Source organism: Pangasianodon hypophthalmus, chromosome 8, assembly GCF_027358585.1.
Source record: "Pangasianodon hypophthalmus isolate fPanHyp1 chromosome 8, fPanHyp1.pri, whole genome shotgun sequence".
NCBI lineage: Eukaryota > Metazoa > Chordata > Actinopteri > Siluriformes > Pangasiidae > Pangasianodon > Pangasianodon hypophthalmus.
Genome location: NC_069717.1, coordinates 28,289,348 through 28,313,724, shown reverse-complemented (window position 1 = coordinate 28,313,724; position 24,377 = coordinate 28,289,348). Strand labels below are relative to the sequence as shown.

The window sequence follows — 24,377 nt, the reverse complement described above, 5'->3', positions numbered from 1 at the left end:
AGGTTTGTTTAACTTTTTCTATCGTCATATTCCTCACCAATTAATGGAAGAATTTTTACGAGGATGTTTTCAGCCCTACACACCCCTCAGACAATGGTATTTTTGCTTTTTGGCTTGTTTAATTATGTGCAGTGAGAAAACAAATCAGATTCAGACTCGGCAAACAGGCTAATAAATGTGAAAGTGCACTGAGAAATGTCCAAGCACAATGGCTCAGAGATTGTTCTATAACTCTTTATATTGATATGTATGCTATGTAAGTTGCAGAAAAATGCAAAAGCACTCTGTTTTCCACCACTTCTCTTCTCTTTGTAGGCTCCAAATTCATATTAGCACTTTTCGGCTTGTCCTTGTTTAACTCTGCTCAGCCTCCTGCTGTTTTGCTCTAATGATGCTGGATTTATAATTGATTTAAATTAGCTTTGGATTTTTTTTTTTTTGCCCTTTTTTGCATTATGAAAATTGTCCCGGTCACAAATGATTAAATTAGAGCAGAGATGAATTTATTTCGCTATCTGGCTGGGAACAGCTTGAGTCAGATGCTCGCAGCAACAGAAGCTTTTGCACACCAAAGATTTGGGGAATAAAATTGGGTTTAAACAGGGCACAGAGGGGAAAAATGGAATAATTTAGTTTGCTGAGGTGGAAGATGAGGTGAATACTGTGTTTATATTTTATGCACATAAATATTTTTAACTCCTCAAATGCCAGGTCTGGTTTTTGGCTTGTTGAGAACAACACGAGCTCCGATGGATCACGAGGTCTCCGTATACGAGCACGAGGAATGATACTCAAAAGGACATCCAAACTGTCAAAACAATTCTATGTGCACTTTATTTACAGTGATACAATATGCATTAATATTACACTCATTGGTGTGTGTGTGTGTGTGTGTGTGTGTGTGTGGAGCATCTGCAAGCTTGGAAATGCTGTCATTTCTTTTTTTTTTAACTAGAAAAGGCGCTAAAATAAATTTGTTTATAAATGAAGAGGATAAGGAATAAAGTGAAGGGCAATAAATGAACAATAAATGAAAGTCGGATTTTTTTGTGTTCATTGATTTAAAAACTCTTTTGCCATGAGTACCATGACGTCAAGTAGCAAGTCTTTTGGCAGCTGCCGTGTTGATCTGAGAGTATGTCAAATGCACAAATGTTATATCCCATGGTTTTTCTGTATCTCAGAGAGCTTGTGATGTTTCCGTGACTGAATCCTGGCTCTATGAAGAAGGCATAAGGGTGAGTTCTGCAGTTTAACACACGCCGTCACTTTGCCGACTACGCCACTTCTTTTAAAACACTGTCGTTTAGCCGCTCCATGTAGTTCTGCAGCTCTTTGGACTCTCCCATGTCCACATCCTGACACACCCACTTTATTTCCTCGTTCGGCTCCTCTCCGAGAGTCTCACTGGCTGGAATAGTGGTGAACGTGGTGAATTTTACTCTCTTCCTCTTGGTGGTTGGCGAATCTCCTTTGCCGTCTTTCCCGCCATTGTTCTCGGCTCCTCGATGCTCCTGCCGCTCATGACTGTTCTTCTGTAAAGAACCGCCGTTGAGCAGAAGGCTTCCTTCCTCCAGCCCGCCGATGCTGGAGTCCATAATTGTGATTTGCTCGTCTGTTTGTGGTGTCAGACTCACATGACTCTCCAGAAGCTCTGCCTCGTTTCCCAGCCACACCCAGTCATGTGCGTGGTTCAGACTCTCCTGACCCTCGATGCTCATCTCCTTATGGCGATATTTCAGTGCGTAGGAAATGCAGTTAATAAGAAACACCAGTATAGCCAGACAGAAGACTCCTAACAAGGCATACATCCCTATTTCCAGGTCTGAGAGTCCTCGATTGTTCTGGATCAAGTCATCATCATAGACACTGTGTCCCCGGGGAAGGTCCACTTGGGCCGGGAAATCTGAGAAATCGATAGGAACGTTGGAAATTTGGCTGCCGTCATTTGACAGTTTCTCTCCCCCAGTTCTTCGGATGATTGCTGTTTTGGTTGTGGTGGTGATTCTCCTCATCACTCCATCGTCGTCCATGTTGGAAATGGAGCTGTAGAAGTAATGGCCCTCCATTCCGGTTCGGTCCGGTAAATTCAGGTTCTGCCGGTGGTTGTCAGTGTCATCTCCGTACTCAGGTTGTGAGACGCTCTCCGTGCGGCCATATTTCACCCGGACGTGGCAGTTTCCGGCGGCAAGCACGCTGCGGCGAGGTTTGAGTTTCTGACATGACTCATGGACGCTCATCTCGACGCGCAGCAGTGGGCCCTGACCCTCAGCCTGAGCTGAGACTATGGGCCAGCGCCCGGTTGCGTCCTGATTCACACTCACCACCTCCTCGTCCAGAGAGATGACCGTCAGCACAAAGTGATCCGGGTCGTAAAGGTCCAGAGGGGCCATGGAGCCGTCACTGAACTGCAGCCAAGCACTGATCAGCGCCTCCTATAGGACAGACAGAAGAGAAGAGTACAGCACTTAAAGATTACATCCACTGAAGTCCAAATGGTTCTTTGTTTAACTGAAATCTAATTTTAAAAAATCAGTAACAATAAGGAATAATTAATAATAATAATAATGATAAGAAGAAGAGCTGTAAGTGATAAATTATAACCACTATTATGATGCAATTTAATGCTACAGTGCAAAGGATTTTGTTCAAAAATAATCATAAAATAATTATTAGTGGACAGATAGGGGACAAAAAAACTCTAACGTGGTGCTGAGCTGCTGTGAGTCGCCCCACTGATAATAAAAATACACACATGGAGTGCAACCAGAGGTGATACTTGTTTTCTCCATTGCATTTTACACAGCTTTCCTACCAAAGAGGGTGAAATTCCAAAATCACAGATCCAAAATCAACAGTTCTACTAGATGACTATCCTAATAACTGGGTTTTAAGCACTTTGTTCTCCAAGTTGGAAAATCTTATAGACAGAAATCTAGCATCACTACAACATTACAAATGTTACTCATTTGAAGTGAAGAAGAAATAGTGACCTTATGATTAGCTCTGCTTGCTAGTAATGCCACACAGTTCTTCTTGTTTCTTTTTTAGCAACACTGAGGAAATCTGCATCCTAACTCCACTGAGCTAAACCACTGACCCATCCTACAGATCCTTAAACTCCTCAATGTGAGCAGTGTGGCTCTTTATCAGTGTGACATTTCGAGCAGTGTGAGGTTAAGCTCTGAGCTCTGAGCTCTGCTAGACTGAGCAGGAGAAGCTCTATTAAACCACAGCCAGCCAATAAGGAAGCTCCATTATGGACACGGCCATGCAAACAGGGATTTGCCCACACACGAGTGTCTTAAGCTTCTCGCTCGGCGGGATGAGATACAAACGTTCCAGATCAGGCACACTACAAATCCTCCGACACGCAGGGGGAGTTTTCCACCATCATCGACTCATCAGCACACACACAGATAAGTGATGAAATGTGAACAGTCGTGAATGATTGATTATTATAATAACAATCTGTCCGAGTGATCTGAAATGCACTCTGTAAATGACTTGGATGTGTTTTGACCTTAATACATCATGACACTATTGCATTCTCACACTCTAAAGTAATCTTCTAGTCCTGATATTGTATTAATAATGCTGTGTGTGTGTGTGTGTGTGTGTGTGTGTGTGTGTGTGTGTAAAACACAAACTCATAGTGGGTCAATGAAAATAAACAAAAGTCTGTCATTATGGTGTCATAAGTATTCATAGAAATGTATGGCAATATTAAAAAAACATAAGTGGAAATAAAAAGAAGAACGCTTTACTTAAGGGGCAGAAAGAAAATGTACGTAACTGTCTATGCCAGAAAATCCTCAAAAAATTTATAAGTAGAAACAAAACAAAAAAAAATATAGCCGGAGAAAACATACATAACCCTGTAATTATAGTGTCATGACATGGCCATAAGTATTTATATAAAAAAATAAGTAGTTTATAATACATAACTTTTGTCGTTATTGTGTCATGACACTGCTGTGATGATACTATGTCATAAAAAAGTAGAAATACAAAACAGTGTTTACTAAAGGACCAGAGGAAATAGTCATAAAGCTGTTATTACAATGTAATAATGCTCAGTGTTATAATCTTGTCACTATGTCACAGTGTTATACAGCAGTTTTATGTTATTACCTCCAAGTGGAACCATCGAGTTCAACAGTCCCTCTAGATCTTCCTTTGGAATTGTCACCTTTTTTCATTTTCCAATTAACCCCCTTATGACATCCTTATGACATCCTTATGACATCCTTATGACACATAATGACCAGAAGTCAGTTGCAATGAAATTCTAAAATACAGTCACAGGACAGCCTTATGTCAACTTGACATCAGAATTGAAGAGTCACTTTCCGATGCATGTTGGAATAAGCCTTTATAACGGTTCGTGTAGGGTTATGTCACTTGTGATGTTATGTAACCTTATGAACACTTAGGTAAGGTGTTACTCAGCATACACTCCATACCAAGTGATAAATGACATACCATAACTCTCCTTCCATAAAATAAAGATTGCAATCTATAGTCATGATGCATCATAACTCACCAGTTAAGGGTTATAACAGTAATGATGCGGATGTGAAAACCTGCTGTATAACAATGTAACATTGCAAAGGTTATAACTCTGACACTGACATCATTACATTTATTACATATATTTACATACATTAAGTGTGTTTCCTATTTCTGTTTATAAATGTTTATGAATACTTTATGAATGCAAAGTCATGACACAATAATGACACTATGATTTATGAACATTTGTGTGAGTTTGGACACTTACTGAAATGAGACTTTTATCCAGATTAATTACTGTGAGTTAAAGTCATGTAAGCATTATGTAGGTCTCATGCAGCTTTATGAACACTACTCTTACGTGTTCACACATGCAAGAAAATCAGCGAGGTGAAATTCTTGTGCATTTAAGGAATATAAAGAGTCTGTTTGTGAAAAAATCTCTGCATTCACAAGCTGTCAACTCCGTCTCGCCTTTAATACGAAGGCGTTAAAGAGAACCCGTCACGCTCGCTATAGAAATGTGCAGTAAGTGTTCCAAGACACACATTCATCCCGAGTGAATGGGGAAAAGTCTAAAAAGCGCTGAGGTGGTGTGAAATAGCGGCTTGTGGTGCCGATTATGTGCGTCAAGGTGACGATAATTAACCCACTTTCTGCCTCTGAAGCCCTTAAATAGACCTTAATTACGCTTGACTAGAGTTACTACGGGTAACCAGAGCAACCCATAATCCCACAGGTACGCATCACAACTGCGGAACAAATGGGATATTGAGGGGAAAAATATCGTCTAAATGGACTAGCGAGCGAGCACGGAAAAATGGTGTGTGTGTGTGTGTTGTGTGTTTATAAATGGGATGTTTTTACACTGAGCAGCGAGTGTGTGGAAGTGACGGTGAAGAGGTGCACACTGGGAGGTCTGAGTGCGCCGTAATGTTTCACAAGCTGAAGATCTGCCGTGTAATTGGCTTAATTTAAAGTGTGAGTGTTGAGCTTGTAGCTGACAGCTGAACAGCTTTTAAAGGAAGTGAGAGATGAATAAAAAACACTCCTCCTTTACCCCGAATGTAGTCAATCAAGCAGGATCATGCGTGGTGTCTGAAGTTTGCTGCTAAAGAAACATGAAGGTGTCGTGACATTGGCGGAAGTATTCATAAACAATTTATAAGCAGAAATATGAAAACTCATTTACTTTTCAGAGGAAATACTGTATGTGCATTAACTCTGTCATTAGGGTGTCATGACACTGCTGGTGTTTATAAAACAAATATCATTAGAAATAGGAAATGTGCTTTACTTTATATTCAGAGGAAGTATACGTAAGTCTGTCATCATGGCAGAAACATGACGTAATTATAACTAGAAACATGAAACATAATTTACTTTTCAGAGACATTGCTATAAGTATTCATAAACAAAGAGAAAAGTATTGATAACTGTCATTACAGTGCCATGACATTGTCCTAAGTGTTCATAAAAATGTATAAGCAGAAATAAGAAGAACGATGATTTAAGGACAGAGAAAACATACATAACTCTGCCATTATGGTGTCAAGACACTCCCATGACACAAAAAGTAGAAATACAAAACATTACCTTACTGAAGTAATGATGTCATGACACTGTCATAAGTATTCATTAGCAATTCAGAAGAAGAAACATGAAAACTACTTTATTTTAGGGTCAGAGACAAACATGCATATGTTATCATACATGTCATCAAGGCTTCAGGACACAGCCAAAGTATGTATAAATGATTTACAAGTAGAAATGTGAAATATAACAAAACATTTATAATACCGATACTGCCATAAATCTGTTATTACAATGTAATAACACTGTAACGACGCAGCAAGCCTCAGACACCAAACATGATCTTGGCTGGTTGACTAAATTTGGGGTAAATTATAATAATGCTGTGTGTGTGTGTGTCACCTGTTTGGGCGTGTTGAGCACTTCCTGTGTGGTTGCCGTGGCGCTGATGGCTTGGTTACTTCCTGTGCTGAGCTGTAGGCGGAGCGTGAGGCCGCTGACCAACTGCAGGCCCAGTTCAGTGATGCTGACTCTCTCGTCTACAACAGACACCGACTTCTCCGCCAGGATCGAGTCTGAGAGAGGAGAGAGGACCTGGAGAGCGTGTACGCACACACACACACACACACACACACAGAGTTAATAAACTCAGCTCATAAGAGGTTCAGGTTTAGAGTGAAACTGCGTATTTACCACAGACAGAGGATGTGAAGATAAATCTAATCCACACTCAGTGAACTTGGCCAGAATGAGAAATCAATCCTGAGTTTGTTTCTTTTTGTATCTTTTATCTAATTCTCTTCATGGATTTTGGACACACTCGACGTGAGAACACGAGCTGAAGTGACTCAGCTGATCTGCTTAGATGAAGTTTGCTGGATTTAAAGCTTAAAGACCGCACCATAAAGCTTAAAACATCATCACTTCTGGACTCTGAGAGTAAATTCTGTCTGCTTATGGAAAAAAAATCCACACATCCAAAGCGTTTAAGGCTATTTTAATCCAGCTGACAGACTCTACACAATCTGTACATCCCTCCTGGTGTTACGCTGTAATTCAGTGGATGATTAGCTTTAATCTGAACACTGTCAGTATAATTGTGCTCAGTTCTGCTCAGTTCTACGGGATGTTTGTGCATGTCACACAGGGGTAGTTTACCTTCACATGACCTGCTAATCATTACTGCTGTAACAACATTAACATCATTAACAGCATTAACAGCATTAACAGCATGGCCATGTTACAGTTATTACAGCTGCTCCGTATCTATCTCTCTGCTCTTAATGCACACGGACATTAATGCTTCTGTCTTCCAATTACATTAAATGAAAAAAGAAAAAACATTAGATTGATAATTCACCAGTGATAAGGAGCTGAACATGATGGAGGGGTGAAAGATAAAGGGATAAGATATATGAAAAAATATAAATCTATAGAAAGAAAGAAAGAACAATAAAAGAGATAGATGGAGGCATACAAAAAAACAGACAGAGCGACGGACGGACGGACGGATAGATAGATAGATAGATAGATAGATGGATAGATAGATAGATAGATAGATAGATAATTTATTATAATGAAAGTTGAACGAATAGGTGTATGTAAAAAGAAAGAAAGAAAGAAAGAAAGAAAAAGAAAAATAAAGAAAGAAAAGAAAGAAAGAAAGAAAGTAATAGGACAAGATAGATGGAGGCACACAAAAGGTTAGATAGATAGATAGATAGATAGACTGACAGACAGACAGACAGACAGACTGACAGAGTGGTGAGTTTGTATCTATCTATCTAGATAATTTATTATAATGAAAGAGGAATGAATGGGTGTATGCAAACAAGCAATTGAGAAAGAAAGAAAGAAAAAAAAAAGAAAAAAGTTACAAAATAGAATAGATAGACAGGTAGATAGATAGATAGAGTGGTGAGTGTGTACCTGGATGCTGGTCATGCCCGTGCCCACTCCCTCCAGTAGGCGGCCATCTTGTAAGCGTGCGATTCGAGGATCCTCCACTTTCAGGAAGTCCCACACCAGCCCTGTGATGTCCATCTGCCAATCAGAACCCAGCATGTAGGTCAGCTGATTTCGGACCTCGGCTGATTCGGCGACGAAGTGAGTGAGAATGCGTATGATGGCTCTCTGATACTGCAGCGTGCAGGTCCTTCCTCTCCGCTCCTCATCATCCTCATCATCGCTGTCCCGCATCGACCTGGTAACAACACACACATCACGTGTGACTATTCAGATATTTTCTTTCACCAGTTAGCAATCTCTCTCTCTCTCTTTCTCTCTCTCACACACACACGCACACACACACGCACGCACACACACACACACACACACACAGAGGAGAAAATTCTCAGCTGTCACACCTCCATTAAGTTTGATGAGTCCCTACATGTAATGATGGGAGGACAATTACGCTAATCATTTCACATTAGCGTGCTAAAACAGCATTGGATTAACAGCAGGAGCTGCCACAGAGCACAACAACAGCATTTATCAGCATTTCTCCATCCTCAGAGACACACAGAGAGAGAGAGAGAGAGAGAGAGAGAGAGAGAAAGAGAGACTGTGTGTGTGTGTGTGTGTGAGAGAGAGAGAGAGAGAGACAGAGACAGAGAGAGTGAGAAAGACTGTGTGAGAAAGAAAGAGACAGAGAGAGTTTGAGAGAGAGACAGAGAGCATGACAGTTTGAAAGAGATGGAGTGTGTGAGAGATAGATAGATAGATAGATAGATAGAATCAACCCAGTTTCATCTTGAATTTTTCCCCTCACTCTGTTGTTCTCACTCTGCTGTTCTCCTTCTTTCCAGCTGTAGGAACCTGGTGTTCTTCACATGGTAATGTTTTGTGGCTGGAACACAGCTGATTCCCGCAGTAGCTCGTTATCACTCCCTGCTTCAGCTGAGTGAAGAGCAGAGGAAACGCTGGAAGTGTGCTAGCTGTGGTTTGAGCGTTCAGCCAGAGAAAACGAAGCTCACGGTACTCGCTAAGCTAACACCTGGACCACACTGTAACATTTACACATCGCTAGCTGATGTCTAAAATGTCAGAGACCTCAGATATAAAGACAGAGCTTACAGATGTTTTCGTTGGTAGATTTTGTACCTAATCATCATGTTATCTGGAATATCCACAGAATTACAGCAAAAGTTAAAACGCTAGCAACTAGCAAGCTCGTGGCTTCAGTGCTATTCAAAAGGACCTCGTGTTTTTCTGTATTAATATTAGCATGAGCACATTTTCTGCCTCCTATCCTTGACCGTGAAAGCGAGAGAATGAGAGCGCTGTGGAGCTGAGACAACACCCAGCTCTGTCCTACACACAATGCAGTCAGGAATTAGCGTTAGCCTCCACTCACGTCGTGAGTCAGGAGAAGGCAGGAGAAAACAGCATATTCGTCTCTTAAGAGCAGAAACGGCAAATTTAAATGTGCAGTAAAAGAGACAGTGTGCCTCGGGGAGCCGTGCCACAATCTCGTTCAGTCACAAACGCTTTCACAGTGTGTCATTTCCACATAAGCCGGCCCTTCAGGGAGCTCCGTCTTGAGAGTAAAGTCGCTGCTGTGAGGGAAAAAAAAAGCGAGATCACTAGAAAGACAAGCGTCTACTGCAAGAGACAAGCTGGGAATATCGACACAAAGTTTAGAGAGAAAAGGATGAGAAGGCGAGAAGGCCAGCAGATTCAGAAACAAAAGAGAAAGTTTTGTGTTCGTGGATTAAAGAGGGCATTGTCACCAAAACTTCAGCTCTGAATGAATACTGATAAGAGATCGGCCTGGAACAAGATCCGTATCCACAAGAATCTGAGAGGGAAAGATATCACACTCAGTTAAAGCCCACAGTACACACACACACACACACACACACACACACCAATAAAAACACGACCCTTTCATTTGTAATGAGAACGAACTTAGGGCAGAACATTCTAGAAACTGCACAGGAATCACTCACATCCGTGTTTAATGGGGAGTTTCAGCAGGAGCCACGCCCTTTTCTGACCAACAAGGTTCCCTGCTTTTCCACCGCAAAAAATCCACTAAACTAGAACCAAGAACCAAGAACCAAGAACCGGGACCTTAGGTGGCATCATTTCATCAGAATAAGAACAGTGAAGCTATTTTCATGACCGTCATTACAAAAACAGAGAAAAGAAGACTGATAAAACAGCTACGTTTCTGAAACGCGACACACATGCTGACTGATGCATGTGTGTTCCGTGAGATGACATTAACACAATCTAAACCGTAAAACATGAGGAATAAAACACTGTGTGTGGTGCTGAGCTAGGAAAATAATCAACAACGGGGTGGTGCGATGAAGAAGATTTACTGTTACCACCCTCATTATTTCCCAATAATCAATATTCTGCGAAACAAGTTCATTCCTGTTCTCGCTTACGTTACAGCAGCTTTAAACAGCTGTTCTCTCACCATCCTCTCTTTATTCCCTCTTTTGAAGTAAATAAGACAGAAAAATGCAAGTTGTCATGTTATTAAGAAACAGCAAAGAAGCGTAAACTCCTCTGTCCTGAAGATGTCAGAAAACTTCAAGTTACAGCTTTACCTGTTACAAAGCGCTGACACTGGAGACTCCTTCCACGAATGTTTTACTTTTACGTACATGCTTTAATCTGTTTACGTGAAGCGTCCGTGAATGAGCTGTTGCTATAGAAACGATAACGCATCAGAGCGAGTGCATTAATATAAGCCTGTGATTTACAGCTGCACTGCTGTCAGAGCTGCTGTTGGAGAAAATGAATCACTTTCTGACCAATCACAATCCAGAATTCCCAGCGCAGTGGTGTAAGGAACTTTAACACACCCGATCAGAAGCACTTAAAATAATTAAATACAGAATAATTAAACAGCACACAAAGTAAAGCAGGGCAGAATTACGAGGAAATGATGAGACGAGACCTCCTTCACTGATCGGATAATGAGATTTTCTGTACAAAGCAGTGGATGATGTAACGTTATAGTAACGGTTTAATCTTTTCCTTTTCTTATATTTGTTTCATTTCAGAATGAATTGAATGATAGTTTAACTGAAATGAAACCTGAACTGAAAATGTGCTTGCAGTGTGTTTAGCGTCGTTTGTGCTCGAACAGGTGTGATAATGGGAATGATCTAACACTAACACTTATTTACATTTCTGTCTGCTCTTACAACACAGTAAGAGCGTGTGTGTGTGTGTGTGTGTGTGTGTGTGTGCGCACGTTTAATTAAACTACTCTACACAAACACTCTCGCGCAGCTCCACTGGGGTTTGAAGCAATCACAAATCTAATCAGTTCTTAATCAGCTGCAGCAATCAGGACAGAACCCACGCTGCAATCTCAGCGCAATCGCTCCGCTTCACTCGTCCTCCCGCTCCCTCGCTCTTGTATGCACATTTGGCTGTGCTTTACAGGCGTATTAATGCCCGTGTCAGGTCGTGTCAGCTGGGGCTTTTCCCTGAGGAGCGGCGATGGCATTTGGCCAGCTGTTACACTCCGGGGTAATGAAGGTCAGAAACCGGAATCAGGTGTTTGGGAATTCTTCCTTCAGCGTCTCTATGCTATATATCACACACACACGGCTCGTGATTAAACATGCTAACATAAAGTTATGCATCTGTTTTATGTGATGTCACCGTATGACCACGCCATCATAGGATTCTGGAGTCAGTGACCGGTATCAGTATGCTGTCAATCGATCAGTGTTCTGCGCTGTTGATGCGACAATATCCGTTAAAAAATAAAGATATTCAGTTTTTCTCCGTGCCAATACACCCCGATTGCTGGAGAAGATTTTTAGCAGCAATCAAGTGAGAAAACTGGATAAAATACACTCCGTTCTCTTATCAGGCTACGTATGAAAACGCTAGCTAGGTGGGGTGGATGTACCTACAAACGCTGAGCTAATCTACTTCTCCAGGTTGCTTTAACAGTGTGAGTTCTGCATCATTAGTATCTGCTGACTGTATCTGCACATCTACCTCGGCTACACACTTCAGCGGCTAGTTTTATCTCACGAGTAGCATCACTGCAAGCTTTTATTTCTAGTTAGAAAGCTTGGTGAAATGATACTGCTGTTTATTTACCTGACCAGGACTGCCATAACATATTTATCTTTCAATTGCTACAGCTTAGTTTCAGCAATCCGTCCAGCAACAGAGTGCCATTAACCTTCTGTGTACTCTTTAAAGCTCTCAGACGCTCTCCAGTGTGTGGTGATGGATTGTGGATTAAATATAAATAAAGGTCTGCAAATGTTACATTTGGAAAAGTTTGTGCTGATGTCAGATCTTTATATATTTTTTCCTGGGTCTTGGTACGAATCTCAACGGAAACCAACGATCAGTGATTTTTTAGGTATCGCTTCTTGGATGTTTTTATTTATTAATTTTTTTTTTCCGCCATTGGTTCCGTCATGGTCATAAATTATGGTCATAAATATGGCGGTTTTGAGAAAGGTCACATGACTGAAATGGGTCAAAAGTGCTGACATGTAAAATGATGAACATCTCTCCTGCACTCTGAACGGTACTTTTCCTTGCCGCTGGGGCGTAACTAAGATCCAATCAGAGGTTCATTATATACACCTTCGCAGGTAAAAGTTACACATTAAAGTCAGAAAGCACATCCCCACCCTAGCAACAAGGAAAAGTACAGTTAGCACCTTTATTTCTGAGAGTGACAGGTGTGACAGAAAATATTTCTGGATGGAAACTGAGCAGCAGATAGCAGAACTTTATAACACCTTAAATATAATCACATTTTAAGGAGAGTGCAGATTCGGTTACATTCTGTTAAATCTTTCAACATATGACATATGCATGTGTGTATACACTCTCCTGGCCTCTGCACACCAAAATGACTGTGCTGAAGACATTATTTCACTACATCCAGATTTGTGTAAAGCTGCTTTGTGACAATGTCTATACAAATCAAATTGAATTGAAATGCTGATATAAATAAAGAATGAAAAAATAAAATTACAAACTGCAAGGAAACATTTACTATCTTTAATTAGAGGTCATGTGATTCATTTGTCATTTTTGTCACACATCAGGAAAAAAACTAAATCAAACATGAATCAAACTTAAAATTTAAAGCTTCTATGATTTTCTCATCCATCATTTACTGAATTTGTGTGAGAGGGACTTTAATGACTCTAATGACTTTAGAGTGATCCAATCAGAACCTCTTTAGGAAGATGATGCCACTTCCTGTTTGTTAATGCATGTGTCCTTGTAAATGTTTCTGATTGTCCTTGTCGAGCTAATGTGAGACCACTTCACTCGCTGCTTCATTAAAACACTGAAATCTATCCCTCCGTCTCTAGCAGCACTTGAGCGAACGCGGCTGTTACACAACATTTCTAACAAGTGTTCAGGAATTCTCAAACATCACGACTCGCGCTGTAACACAAAACAGTCACGAAATAAAGGTGAGATGAAATAAAAGTCTCAGAGCGTCTCTGTCTTTCTGATGGAGCCTCAGCTGCAGGGACAGATATACAACTACACAACTGTCCTCAGATCTGTGACCTTCCGGATAAACACACACACACACACACACACACACACACACACACATACACACAATATGCTACTAGAGCAAATCCAGGAAGGCTTATTTACACACACTTGTATTAAAATGTGTATACTGCCATAAGTAAATAATACTACACCTACCCCTACACCCTGTAAGGAGTCTCCAGTGTCAGCGCTTTGTAACAGTCAGAGGCAAAGCTGTAAGTTTAAGTTTATACTTTTTGTTTTCTCTGTAACATGACAAGCTGCGTTTTTATGTCCTGTTCACTTCAAAAGAGAGAAAAAAGAGAGAAAAAAGAGAGAGAACGAGCGTTTATAGCTGCTATAACGTAAGAGAATGGGAACTAACTTGTTTCACGATGTTCCACAACATTAAACGTAACTATAAAAGAATAAAACATACAAAATGCAATTCTTTAATAAATAAAAATTGTAATTGTTGGCAAACTGAAATAAAACACTTCAGGGTGCTGTTATAGGACAATATTCAACTTCATTGTTATCGATTTCTTTTCTTTTTTTTCCAAGTGGATCCATAACTTCCATTTAGTTTTCGCTTTGTTTGTCATTTTTATTGGAGAGATTTTTATTTTATATTACATATTTTTGTATTTTGCTTTTCGTGAGAATACTTCTCCACCTCTAGTTTTTTGTTACTAATATTAAAGCTGATGTGAATTCTAGCACTTTGTGTGTGAAAGTGAGTTGGAAAAAAACAATCTGATTTATTATTGCCATGTTTTGCTGAAACTTTATGTAAGCCTCCTGATTTCTGTCCATTTGCTCTGAGTGCATGTGTGGAAAACTCCAGCAGAAATGAGACATGAACCCTGCTGTGTGTCGGGCCACTCCAGCGGCTGAGCCATGTTTTATTCTCCTTCCTCTTCATCTCGAATTTATTCGGCCTGCTGAGTTTCTGTACTCAGACTGCGGGGCTGCGCCTCTGCAATCCGGGTACAGCATTATTTATCTCTCTCTCTATTTCTCTATATCTCACACACACACACACACACACACACACACACACACACACACACTGGAGGCCAAGTGGGAAATAACTACAAGTTTCTAGGCAAACAAGTTTCTAGGCAAGAGGAGAAATGTGTTTGAATCAGATCTTCCTGAAAATAATCAGATCTTCTCAGTTCCACTTTACTTAGAGTTCATGTGTAGGTGTTTGAGTAACTGATGACATGTCAGGAGAATGTCACCCAAATCTGATAAGTGAGAGGAAATCAAGAATTCACTGTGCACCGTTTAAACATCCACCTGAAAATGTCGAATGTTGAGTGTTTACTAAACGTGGATGTGTGACAGTCCACTGAGATCCAATAGCTAGTTAAGAAAATCCTTGAATAAAAAGATTGGAGCAAAATCCATACATTTCTCTGAGGTGGTGTAAAGATGAAGATAAAATAAAGATGTGTGTGACATCCAAACAGCGCTTCTGTTGCATCACTGCCTTCCATGTCTTTTGGCAGACATTTTGGTGATGCAACAAACTACTCCTTCTCTACTATTGGCTGCTCAGAGATCAACCTCTTGATGATCACTCAAAGATGTCTTAACTTCATATAACCCAAAGCATGGACCTTGACACTGAGATCACTGCTGTGGGAATTTGCATCTACAACCAACATCATTGAAGATAGTGTGTTTGAAAGCAAAGCAGTGATTTTTTTTCTTTTTTTTTCTTTGTAAATTACATAAAAGCTACTTTCATGTAGCTTTGGACTTGGCTGGACTTGTTGTGACTCTCACTGACTCTCTCTGGAACTTTGTGTGTGTTGGCACAAAGTTGGAAGCATACAACTCTCTGGAATGTCTTTGTATGCTGTAGTATTAATATTCCCCTTCACTGGAACTAAGGGGCACAAACTTTTTCCAGCCTGACAGTGCCCCTGTGCACAAAGCGAGGTTAATTAAGGCATGGCTGGCCAAGGGTGCAGGGGAGCAACTCAAGTGGCCTGCACGGAGTCCTGACCTCAACCCCACTGAACACCTTTGGGAGGAACTGGTCTTCTTGCTCGACATCAGTGCCGAGTCTTGTGGTTGAATGAGAACAGATCCCTACAGTCACGCTCCAAACAGCCGTATAGTGTATGTCCAATCTTAGCGAAGCACTGTCGTGGGTGCAGGCTTTCATTCCAACCAAGCAGTAGTCACATCTTATTCAACTTGTATAATCAGTTGATCTTGGCTTTCAGTGGACTACCAGGTGTGGCTCCTGCATGGTTGGAATGAAAATCTGCATCTGTTCAGGCCCTTTGCAGATAAGATTGGACACCCCTGGTGTATGCCAATGTAACGATACTGCTCTAAGGTAATGATAACATAATGATAAAAATCTAGAAAACCCGGAAATCCTTTGTGGAGGTGGAGAACGTCAATCAACGACTCATACAATTCTGTTTAATGGAATGGGATGTTCTTGAGGGAAATCACTCCAGAAAACACAGATAATGTTTCTCCCTGCTCAACTTTGTGTGACCACCAATGGCCACTACTTCTCCTGAACATTTCTCATTGAACATGAATGACTTGCGGCTGTTTGGTCTCGCCGCACCAGTAGTTGTGATGGTACCATTTAATGTTTATTAGCTTCCCTCGCTTTTCTCAGGGCATGTCTGTGCTCACCTTGGCGTGTTGGGCATTGTGGGGATCCTCCAGCCTTTTATGGGGCTCAGCTCTGTGTCCGACACCTCGATGTGGAGCGGCAGGCGGGGGATCCACACGTTTATCTCCAGCTGAGCCGTAGCGAAGCTGTAGGTGAAGTTCACCAGCATCCGCACTCGGCCCTTCATCTCCTTACCGTTTACATACACGTAGTCGCACCTGTCTGACACCTGAGACACACACAGTTCATTATATATACATTACAAATGTGCTTCCTCTGCATAGGCAATATCACACTCAATACAGTCACAGCGATAAAGTGATGTTAAGATAAAAAGAGAGTGATGGAGAGAGTGATAAAGAGAGAGAGAAGGGCAGTGGAAGCAATGAGCAGTGAAATTGCGAATGGATAAACTAACGTCTCGCATTGGCTCTGTGGTTTTTACTTTAATGGTTACGATCATGAATGGAGTTGGATTTTCATTTCTGAACGCTGATGTTAGCTAACAGTACTATTTAATATTAATGTGTCTGTGCTGTTTCCCGTCTTCTGCGGTTAATCGCTTGTTTATTTTTTATTTCTTTGCACCACGGTTCTGTTTGCTGAATATTATTTCTGAGACGTAGACCTTACCAAGCCAGATACAAAGATTTTATCTTGCAAATTGAGATTATTCACAGGAACATACAAGAGTCAATCTGCGATGTTATTTAAACAGATTTAAATACAAGCGCTCAAACTTCAATTTAATTTCAGTTTTATTTGTACAGACAGTGTGTCTGTGACAACAGACATCATCACGAAGCAGCTTTACCACAAGTTTCTCTGCAGTTACTGAATAATATGGTGTAAGATGAAAAGCTGGATAATAAACCATCAGTTTCCACTTTTAAAGTCGGCTCTTTCCTCTGAACGTCCCAGCTTTCACTTTAGAAGTGAATCGTATTTTCGCTCTTTTATTTTTGAGTGTTAGATCTGATGCTGAACATCCTGGACATCGATAAGGATCTGTGTCACATTTTCTGCATTCTCTAATCTCATATGTAGATGGAAGACTAAGTGGCCTTGGTGTCACGTTATATTTGTACCCCAGTGAAAAAGGACGTCAAGGATAACCGCTAAAGAGTTCCTAACTACTTGGGTGATCTTAGACAAGTAAAATATAAATGGGGGCATGCTTCAGTTACACTGTGTACAAGAATTTCTAAGGGTGCCAATAATTGTGACGTGGTTTTGTTTGAGAAAAGTTTATTATTTTATTAGAATTAATTTACTTTATAGAAAAGTTTTGTTCATTTTTCAGTCCATTTCCTCTTCCTCTCTTATCTTGAAAAGGGTGCCAATAATTCTCAAGCTGACTGGATATGTTTTTAGGTGTGTATGATCTGATTGTGTGTGTGTGTGTTTGTGTGTGTGTGTGTGTGTGTGTGTGTGTGTGTGTGGAGGCCAGACTGCCAAACACATCTGTTTAAATGTTCTTTCACAGTGAATCTAGTGTGTGTGTAAGAGGCTTTAAATCACAGCATTTATCCCACTTTGATCTCTACTCAGGGATCACACGTCAAACACACACACACACACACACACACACACACAAACATACACACACTCTCTCTCACTCTCTCTCTCTCGCTCTGTCTCTCTCTCGCTCACACACATCAAGGTGCTTTGAAGTACCTAAAGTATAGCCCTCGGCTGATATCCTGGATTTGAATGCTAATACACACACATACACGAGCACACACACACACACACACACACACACACACTTGCCACAGTTTACACATCACTCAAGATCTATAAATTCTTTCCTCCTGTCATATCTGAAAACTCATCCTGACATTGTTCGGGTTTAAACTCAGTCAGGACTCAGTGATTAGCGCAGGTTCAGGTAAGGTCCTGCTCGCGGACATTTAGGGATCCGTCAGAAACACACCTCTCGTCTCTGATAACCGGTTACTTCTTGCTGGAATAGTTAACACGTGCCCATGTTTTTCTGTCTCACCTGACAGCCAACTCTAGAACCAGTAAAGGTGCAATCGTCGATAGTTTTCATTTCTTACTAGTACAAATGACGTGAACAAATATGCAGAAATGATAGAAAAATTCGGGTTTAAACCATGGCCTCGTCACAAGTGTATTACTCTGCTAAAAACAAAACAAACAAAAAACAAGCAAAACACTCAGGGCAGCCAGATACTGAATCTATCCTGTGTGCAAAAAAAAAATCACTTTAAGTATCGAAGCTTAGCGCTCACCGCTGTGGCCCGGGTTCGATTCCTGGCCAGGGAACCTAGCGCTAGCCACTGGGTGCCGATTCCAAGCCCGGATCAAACTGGGGAGGGTTGCATCAGGAAGGGCATCTGACGTAAAAACTGTGCCAAATCAAACATGCGGCTCAATGATCCACTGTAGCGTCCCCTAATGGCAGCAGCCGAAAGAGGAACAACAACGTAGTGCTATAACTCGGCTTTCGAGCAGTTGAACGGCCGAGTGTGCTTGAAAGTGATCTCATGACAGTCCTGGCTAATGTTAACTCTAGTTAAACCACTGCAGGGTCTGGGGGCGGAGCTTTGTGTACATGGGCGGGAAGGGGGGCGGGCTGAAGGAGTGAAAAATAATTCAAAGGTTATTCAACCACACTTATTTGACATTTAGAAACAAATCTTACCTAATAGACTTTTAAACATTTTTAGTTTTGTCCCTGTAGAAGAGGGTTCTAAGCAGAACGCCTTAAAGAACCGTTAAAGAACCTTCAAGGGCTGTAAAAGATAGCTGTTGAACTTCAGAGACTTAACGTAACATGCTTCAAGCTGCCAGTCGTGTGTGTGTGTGTGTGTGTGTGTGTGTGTGTGTGTCTTGTCAGCTGAATTCTCGTGATCACAGCAGGACATTCACAAAGTGCGAGGACACATTTCTCCTGTGACTTGTGCAGAACGTTGCTTTGTTTTCATCGTGTGGCTCTGGGATCCTTTACAGCCGTGTAGAAAGTGTAACTTTGGCTGTAGCATTTAAATGCAGGGACAGTAAAGTAAATCTGTTTTAGGTCTAAACTACAAAACTAGTTCTTTTTTGTCTTGTTGTTATGGTAACGCTGTGATCTGGACCCTCACTGTAACTTACGAGGTTCCAACAAAATTCTGGCCGCGCCGCTGACGCTAATTACCTGATTACTGTACGAGCATAAAGAGAAATGGAGCGTGTGATTATATCATATTAAACCAGAGCTAGAAGAGTATCCTCTGTGTGTGTGTGTGTGTGTGTGAGTGTTTTAACAGCACTATAAAAGCTCGGAGTCAAAGAGCAGACTGCAGCATGAGTATAAAGACATCATGCTATATTTATAGCCCGCGAGCGCGTTAGAGCTGTTAGACCTAAGAGATTGTGTGTGTGTGTGTGTGTGTGTGTGTGCGCGCGTTGTGTGTGTTTCACTCCATCTGACTGATGGAGATGTCTGTCAGGGTCCTTGACGCTTCTTTTCTCTCCTCTCTGCCTGTAAACGAGGCTTTTCATTGCCTGCTAAGCAGATATTGAGTATGAAATCTTCCAATCACTAACAGTGCAGCCACACACACGCGCACACACACACACACACACACACACACACACACACACAGTCATGAAGCTCATTATTAATCATTGACATTTGGAGATGTAATCCTCTTGTCCACAACCACACACACATGTCCACATTAAGGTGGTAAATAAACTGGATGTCACTGTCAGACAGAATTAATCAAGCGCCTATTTGAGGAGGAGCCACACAGCCATTAGCGTGTCTATACGAGACACTTTACCAGAAAATTAGCATGGAAAATGAATTGGGTAAAAGATTGTTTCCAATGAGGAAAGGAAACACTTTAGTTTTATGCTAAATACTGTGTTTTCTCTTTGGTTTGGTCTCATACAGTGAATCATTGTGGATGTTATCATTTTACCGGGACTTGTATCGTATATCGCTCTGATATCATGCTCAGTTACTTGTACTTGTAAAAAAAAAAAAAAATGCTCTAATCCCAACATCAGATACCACGTGATACTATGTGATGTAATCCTAATAAACAGATGATGCAAAACGACAGCGATCTGGACGTATTTCACGATTAATGATCAAGTCAGACTGTGCTCTGTGAAAATATCAAGGGTATCAATATCAAGTGTTAAAACATCTTAAACATAAAACTCAGCGTTAGGAGCTCATCGCTAGCAGGAAGTGTTGGCTAGGTGAGAAAAAAATGGTTACAAATGACGCTAGGTGAATGAAATGAAGTGAAACAAAACCTGCTCTTTTCCGCTGCAGCCCTAATGCACTTCTCTTAAAATCAACTCGCTAACGTTATAAAGAACAGCCTAGTAGTGTAAGTGCGTGAACACACACATCTGCGCATCAAACATAATCTTGAGCTAAATAAAGTGTTCAATGGCTTGACTGATCGGTTAATATTAAGTAGGTTACTCATTCTGTATCAGTATCGGTATCAGTGAGCACCACGTACTAGCACTCGATGCATCCTTCATGTTTCCTATAATCTGCAAAACTACATATAAGGCAACGTGTGTGCTGCGACTGAAGGTGTGCTAATCGAGCATAGAAGGCTAAGTCAAATCTTCAGTTGATCCAAACCACAAGCACAAACTTATTAACTTCATTACAGGCGCTCATAACAAAGTCATGACATTACACAATTTTAGTACAATCCAATATAACAATCGGCCCTCGTACATGATCTCAGCTTCTTCTTTGACAGCATGAATGTATTAATCTTCAATTAACAACAATTAAAATGCAGTTTAAATAGAATATATTAGCAATAACAACACTGCATTCTGTTGAGCTTCTCCACTGTTTTTTTAAAAAATCATTTAAAACAAAGCAGGTTTAAAAAGCAGGCTGCTTTTTAAAATCCTATTTACCAAATCCATAATTAAATGTTCTCATAAAATATCCCGAGTGTACTGCGTTTAAGAGACGCTCATAATCGGTAATGTTCTTTCTGCTATAGAACAGCAGAAAGAACTCACACACACACACACACACACACACACACAGAGAGAGAGAGAGAGAGAGAGAGAGAGAGAGAGAGAGAGAGCAAGGATGGCATTTTTTATTTTGGGCCTTTTTTTTTTTCAACATTTTGATTTTTTTATTTTTTTTGTCATTGTCAAACCAAAAACCAGACAACTTTTCCAGTTGGCTGTTGTGGATGAGTGGAGTGTAATTTTCTCAAAATGTCATAAAATATAATTTTAAAATTTATAAGTGTAATAAAATATTGGCATATGTCCTCCGGTGATAAAACTGGACTTGCGGAAATAAAACATGGTGAAAAATATGGATTTGTGTCACCTGACTCCCTCCTGTGTAAACAGTGTACATTTTAAAATGTAAAACTATTGTAAAGCTTCCAATTTAGTGTAAATTTAAAGTTAATTTAAGTAAGTTTAAAGTGTAAAGCTAAATTGTAACATTACGAGTAAAAGTCAGTGTAAATTTTAATTTTAAAAATTTAAATTAGTGTAAAGTTTTAAAGTTAGTGTACATTTTTGTGTAAACTTTGAAGCTTAAAGTAAGTGTAAATTTGAAAGTTTACAGTTATTGTAATGTTTAACATTAGTGTAAATTTTAAAGTGTAAAATTTTATGTAAATTTTGAAGCTTAAAGTTAGCATAAATTTACTTTTTAAGTTGTAAGCTTAGTGCAATGTTTAGTTTAAAGGTAAAGTTTTAGTGTAAATTTTAATTACATTTAAATTAAAGTTAGGGTAAATTTAATGTAAATCTTGAAGCTTAAATGTAAAAGTATATTAGTATATTATTGTAAAATTAAAAGTTTTAAAGTTGGTGTAAAGTTTTAAACTTAGTGTAATATTTAGTTTAAAGTTAGTGTAAATTTTAAAGTTTTAAAGTTAGTGTAAAGTTTTAAAGTTAGTGTAAAGTTTTAAAGTGAAGAAGAGGACATTAATAATTCGCCACGGCAGCACTGGTGGTTTCGTTAGCTTATTTGCGCTAAATGTACGGCCTCACGTTTTTCTCCGAGACCTTGGATGTCATGTCACCACATTCACCACCTGTGCTTACTCCATCTTTCTGTCATAAACATGGAGCTGTGTATTAGCTGCAGTTATTACAGCAGGAATAAATCACAGTGGAGAGCAGCGGGACTCTAATCTGCTTCTGCTCAAGCTGATGTGGACTTCATTTCTACCTGACTGAGTCCAAATCGTGCTTTAAATCAAATGCATGACTGATTCCTGCACACAGACACACACACACAAACACACACAAACACACACACGCACACAGACACACAAAATTCATTCTCCTGCTCTCTTTCACTTGTAATTTGTAATCAGACTGTCTGGCTGCTGTGGCCTGAATGCGCACACACACACACACACACACACACGCACACACACACGCGCACAGGTGCACAGATAAATATATACACATATAGACACAAGCTCTCACACACACACACACACACACACACACACACAGATCTAATCAGTAGGGCGTTATAATGGCAGTCTGGATAGACAAACCTTTCTGCTTTAAAGAAAAAAAAATCAGATCGATTTATAGAGCAGTTAGACCAAACCTGAGTAGAATTTGCCTGACGTTAAGCAGTTCATCTGCTCTGCTCCCTTCTGTCTGAGAAAACAACACAGAGAAACAGCTAATTATTAAGTAAAGCTCACACCGAAGTTTTAAACTTATTTCTTAACCATGGCTTCCTTGCTAGCTGATGTTAGCTGTTCCACCAGGACATATCATCAATCACAATCACCTGATTTCTCTATAGATACAACACACCATCGCTTCACGTTAAACATGACATGTGAAGCGATAAACACCAGTGGGACTTGAGTTGGGTCTTTATTCTCAGGGAGATGTGCATACAATACTAGCAAAGCTGCAAGAACAACACATGGCGTTAAAACATTAGTCAAATACTTGCTGCTGTTAATATTTGTCCACGGTGTAAAGACAAAAGCGAATAGTAATGCAGTGTATAAAACTTTCGCAGACTGAAATTTCTTATGACCACAATAAGAAATGGTGTTTTATTGTATTTAGGTACATGAATGTGTCGAGACATGGCAGTGGCACCAGGAGCTGAAATAATAACACAGAGATAATAGTGTAACAATGAAATAAATATAAAACGTCCAGACAAAAGACAACAAAGACGCCGAAATATCAAAGGCATTTAGAACAGAAGTATGAAAGAACAGCATTCATGTGGATGGAGGACGTAATGAGCACTGACTGGTAGAGATGATGTTTGGGAATATTGACTGAAAAAAAGCCATTACGCTTCACATCAAACCAGACATCGAGCGGCAACACGCTGCGGGAGTCTCAGCAGGGAGAGTTTTTAGTAATAGAACAACGAGCTGTAATCAAAGCCAGCTATCAACCTCTGTGTGAAGTTCAGTGAGGATGGAAACTATTCAGCTTGCTTCTTTGTTATGTGTGTGCTATTATAGTCATTTTCTTAAAGTCTCGTTTAAGTGTGTCATTAGCAGCATAGTGCATTTTGGTCATTTCAGCAGCTCGAGTGCTCAACAGAGGAAATATGTGAGAACTCAATTTGGAAACTTCCTGGGAAAAGGGTTGAGTTTGATCTTGCAGAGGATCTATATATCATGTTGTGTTTGTGACCTTGATGACAGAGAGGCTAACGCTTTAGCCATCAGCTGTGTTGTTGTTTCTGTCTCTCATGTGTGACTCACTGTGGTAAGAGACATCTAAATTTGATCTTCTTTGTGTTTAACTGTGAGGTGATGGTGCACTGTATGGTGATTTACACGATGCTTTGTACTGCGCCAATCAATTTTATCAGTGTTTAAGTGTCATTGTACATTACTGAAAGCATTTTAGCTAGCTAGAGGTACAGCTTTGATGGAGAATAAGAGGCTCCAGACCACAGTTCCTGCCCCAAGTACTACTGCAACCAATAAACAGCAGTTCCTGCCCCTGATGCCACTGTCACCAATCAAACTGTAACTCCCACCCCCAGTACCATTGTAACCAGAGAAACCATAAGTCCCATCCCCAGTAGAATTGTGCCCAATGCCACTGTAGCCAATCGGAGCTTAGTTCCCACACAAAACACCACTGTAACCAATAATACTGCAGTTTCTGTCCCAAATACTACTGTAAAGAATAA

The 24,377-nt window shown here is 40.3% G+C and overlaps 1 protein-coding gene across 3 annotated transcripts in view; it reads right to left on the bottom strand.

The window, feature by feature from the left end:
- Positions 1-809: 809 nt before the first annotated feature.
- Positions 810-24,377, bottom strand: part of si:dkeyp-14d3.1 (transmembrane protein 132C) — a 214,835-nt gene continuing 191,267 nt past the window's right edge. For all 3 annotated transcript variants that reach the window (XM_034306290.2, XM_034306291.2, XM_053236173.1), the window contains 4 exons: positions 16,225-16,433; positions 7,978-8,251; positions 6,451-6,642; positions 810-2,435 (listed from right to left, as the gene is read on the bottom strand). In XM_034306290.2, coding sequence (XP_034162181.2) covers positions 1,278-2,435; positions 6,451-6,642; positions 7,978-8,251; positions 16,225-16,433 — 1,833 coding nt within the window. In that variant the 3' untranslated portion in view covers positions 810-1,277. The remainder of the gene's footprint in view (positions 2,436-6,450; positions 6,643-7,977; positions 8,252-16,224; positions 16,434-24,377) is intronic.